The sequence below is a fragment of the Cynara cardunculus genome, assembly GCF_001531365.2.
Source record: "Cynara cardunculus var. scolymus isolate 2C chromosome LG 4, CcrdV1, whole genome shotgun sequence".
NCBI lineage: Eukaryota > Viridiplantae > Streptophyta > Magnoliopsida > Asterales > Asteraceae > Cynara > Cynara cardunculus.
In genome coordinates this window covers 7,196,369-7,200,750 of record NC_037531.1, presented here as the reverse complement: position 1 = coordinate 7,200,750, position 4,382 = coordinate 7,196,369, and the positions used below count along the sequence as shown (strand labels likewise).

The 4,382-nt window shown below is 37.2% G+C and overlaps 1 protein-coding gene across 1 annotated transcript; it reads right to left on the bottom strand.

The window, feature by feature from the left end:
* Nucleotides 1-3,734: 3,734 nt before the first annotated feature.
* Nucleotides 3,735-4,202, bottom strand: LOC112510814 (ATP synthase gamma chain, chloroplastic-like). Its single transcript, XM_025116163.1, has one exon. It carries the CDS (start codon nucleotides 4,200-4,202, stop codon nucleotides 3,735-3,737), a length of 468 nt encoding a protein of 155 aa, XP_024971931.1.
* Nucleotides 4,203-4,382: the final 180 nt, after the last annotated feature.

Genomic DNA, 4,382 nt, shown 5'->3' with positions numbered 1-4,382 from the left:
GATGAATCAGAGGCTCTATTTGATAGCCCAAGTCCTGAACTGCTGTTTCCAAAGGTCATTGGTGAAGAATCATCAAAGGACACATTGATGCTTTCGATGATGATCTTTGTCCTTTTGATGGACACTCTGTAGGCCTTGGCAGTTTGAGAGTAACCCATAAATATTCCTTCATCAGCCTTCTTGTCGAACTTGCCAAGATATTCCCTATCATTGAGTACAAAGCATTTGTACCCAAAGACATGGAAGTATTTGACATTGGGACGTCGTTGGTTGATGAGTTCATATGGTGTCTTCTGGTGCCTCTTGTTAATGATGGATCAGTTCTGGATGAAGAATGAAGTGGAAATTGTTTCGGCCCAGAAGGTGATAGGTAGCTCAGATGAAGCAAGCATGGTCCTTGCTGCTTCCACTAGGATTCTGTTCCTTCACTCAACTACTCCATTTTGCTGTGGAGTTCTGGCTATTGAAAAGTTCTAAGAGATGCCTTCACTGATGAGATATTCATCAATTTTCGCATTTTAGAGTTCTGTTCCATTGTCACTTCTAACCTTGATAAGTTTGTGTTGTAGAAGCACTTGGAGCATTTTCATCACCCCGATGAGGAGGTCAGGAACATCTGATTTCTTCTTTACGAATTCAACCTATGTGTATCTGGAGTATTCATCAACAAGTACGAGGATGTACTTCTTTCCCGAGAGGCTTTGTGTGGAGATAGGCCTACAGAGGTCGATGTGGATCATGTCCAAGGGCTTGGAGCAGGAGGTTTCTGACTTAGTTATGTGAGTGGCCCGTTTCAGCTTCCCCATCTCACAGGCTGAGCAGAGGTGGTCTTTTTCAAAGTTGAGATCAGGAATCCCCCTGACCAGCTTCTGTTTGGCTAACTTCTTCATGACATCAAAATTAAGATGTGAGAATTTCTGGTGCCATAGCCAATTTTCATCACTCTTATGGGAGACAAGGCAGAGGAATGAAAGTCCAGAAGATAGAGGTTTCCTTCTCTCTTCGCCTTGATAATGGTTTGGCCGGGTTTTGTTTCGATGATGCAGAAACCTTTGCGAAATCTGACTTCAAGACCCTTGTCGCAGAAATGGCTTATGCTTAGTAAATTATGCTTCAAACCTTCAACATAAGCCACTTTATCAATTGAGATGTTGCCTTTGATAAAAGTGTCATATCCCTTGATGGTTACCTTACTATTGTCTCCAAAAGTAATAGAGTCTCCAGATTTTTCGATGAAGGAGGACAACTGACTTTTATCACCTGTCATGTGCCTGGAGCAACCTGAATCCATATACCATGGTTGCACATGCTGGTCCTGCAAGACAAGTTAAGGGTTTTTAGGTACCCATTTCATAGTGGGTCCACGTTTGTTAGTCGGGGATACGACATTCTTCTTTTCATCAGCCCTATTGGAATTGAGCCGATTTCCATTACCCTTAGCCTTTGCAGGATTGGGTTTATTTCCATCGCCCTTGACCTTTGTAGGCTTGGGATTTTTCATGTTTTCATGAGCCTTAACATTTTTATAATGATAGACATGCTCAGAAAATATGCAGCAATGATTTAACATGTGATTCCTCAGGTTTTGTAAAAGAGTCAAACACTGGTAGTTAGGAGTTTTTGAGCACGGGTGTTTAACAGATTTATTTTTATTCGATGGAAAAAGAAGTAAAAACAGAATGTGAGATTCTGTCCTAGCATTGGTTGTTTTTACAAACTTCCTATTTATTGCAGACTTTTTATTTGAAGGGGCAGGCGTGGATTTTACTTCTTTCCTGAGGAGAGGCTTCTTCCTTTTAGCTGAAAGAGAAGAAAAGTGCAGGTTAGAATTTTCAGAAGCAGGCCACTTCTGTTTCTGTTTAGGAGTAAACTTAATGAATTTAGATTGAAGGGTTGGGCCTTGTGAAGTACCTTTGGCAAACTTAACGTTTTTCAGTTTTCCTTTTCCTTTATCTGAAGAATTCATAGCTTCTGGAATTTCATATTTCAATGGGGTTTTTGGAGTTAGGGGTTTCTTATCCACAATGATCTCTAGTGATTCACAGATTATTTCTTCTTCAGATTCAAAATCTAGAAAATCTCTTGCAGATTTCTCAAAGTTAAAATTTTCATGGATGTTTTTGGGACCGATGGGTTCTGAGGTTGATGGTTCAGAATGATCTGTTGGGAGTTCCATCGCTTCTGACTTCTTAGATGAACTTTCAATATTACTTGAATTGTTCATCGATCCATCAGATGATGGTTCCTTACTAAGAGTTTCTGTTCCATCGGTAACACTTGCTGATGAACTTGTAGGATTGATAACCAGAGGCTCTGGTTTAACCATACAGTTTCCATCGGTCTCTGGTTTGGGGGCATCAACCTTTTCATCAGAATTCTGACCTGTGATGCTCTCATATACCACATTCTCAAAATTTTGTCTTAAAAGAACGGTTTTTCAATCGACTTTAACCCTTTTGAAATTTGCTTAAAAGTCGGGTTTTTGAACGCATCCAAGTTTGAAAGTGGATTCAAGGGTGGATTTCTTAGTCTCGATGAAAGAGTCGAGATCATTGAATCCAATTCCTTGGTAATCCTTTTGTCTATTAAGTTTTTCATATACATCTTGGGCATCTTTGTATTTCTTCATTAAGAGTTCATTGGTTTGAAGCTTCTGATGAAGAATCTTCCTTTCTTTTTGGAAGAAATCTTTAAGAGCCACTGAATTAAGTCTTTCTGCCTCAGATTCTTTCAAGGCTTTTACCTTCTTTTCTAAATATCTAGTCATTCTCTTGTTTAGATCCAAAAGTTTTTCTTGTTCTGATTTTTTTAGTGATGCAATGCGAGTTTTTTCCTTAACCAATTCAACCTTTTCTTCGGTGAGAATATCAGTCTCTCTTTTGTAGAAACTGACTTCTTTTTCATCTTTTATTCTTTCAGATTTTCCAAAATTTAGTTTTTCTTTAAGTTTGAGAAAATCTTCTGAAAGTTTAATGACCCTTAGGGTGCGTTTGGTTTGCAAAAATGTTTCTGAGGAATTTGGATTTGCAGGAGGGATTTGGATTTGGAGGGATTTGATTTAAAATCCATTCTTGTGTCTGGTTTGCAGGATTTGGATTGGATTTGAAATCCATTCCTTTATAAATCATGTTTGGTTTGTAGGATTTGGATTGAGATTTTTATTTTCTTTTGTAATTATTTTAGTCATCAAATCTCTTTCATTTCTCAAAACTACCTATTTAACCATCAAACCTATTAATACAAAATACATATTTAATCAACAAACATGTTAATCGAAAATACATATTTAACCACCAAACTTGTTAATCCAAAATACATATCTAACTGCCAAATTGTTATTCCAAAACCACACATTTATCCAATGAAAGATGAAACAATATCTACTCCATTGAACAATTGAAAGGACAATAGGCACGAAAAATGAATAAATGACGATTTGAATGACTGTGATTCATGAGGGAAAGTCTCCTCTCATCCCATAGTGTCAAACAAACATCATCTTTTCATCCAAATGGAATCACCATTTTCATTCCGTACCTTATTCCACCATGCCAAACTTGTTCTAACTCGTTTAAAGAAAATGAAGAAAGCAACAATCCAAAACAGCATTTGAATTCCAAACAATGGAAAACCTCTTTATGGGTTCTAAACATTCCAAATTTGCAATTCAAATACTAGTATAAAAATGTTTTCATGAGTTCAATAAAAGGAAGCAATACAATTCAATTTTGAGACTACAAAAATGCTTCAACTCCAGCAACAATCTCGAGTATTTCACTAGTAATCTTACACTGTCGTTGGCGATTATAAGCATTCAAAAGAGTCTTCTTCAAATCAATCGCGTTATCAGTAGTGTTGCTCATTGCATTCATCCTAGCAGCAAGCTCACTTGCTAATGACTCCTGTAATGTCCTCAAGATTTGATTATTCAAATACAGAGGCATCAATGCATCAAGAATCTGAACATGGTCTTGTTCAAACTCCATATTTGGCAAAAACCCCTCCTTTTTGCTCATCAAGTTATCCCTCTGCATATCCAATTTCCCCTCAATGGACAACAAAATTGACTGAAAGTTATTAACAACAAATTCATCAAGAATAATTCCAATGAACTGGCCATTTACAAAGCTATTAATCCAACACAACTGACTGAAAGTTATTAACAACAAATTCATCAAGAATAATTCCAATGAACTGGCCATTTACAAAGCTTAAAATCAAGTCGAGCAAGCAAATGAGTTGTTATAAAGCTTGTCTTCTGTTGGCTATTTCTAATCACATATAACAACCTGGTCTACCTATGTGTGAAGACTGCCCAAGCCTCAAAGAATGCTGAAGAGACCTTCAGGTTATTCCAGCATTCAGAAATCAAAAGAAGCTTG

Excerpts from the sequence above, each read along its gene's own strand:
- LOC112510814 (XM_025116163.1), bottom strand. The coding sequence starts at position 4,202 with ATGGCCAGTTCATTGGAATTATTCTTGATGAATTTGTTGTTAATAACT.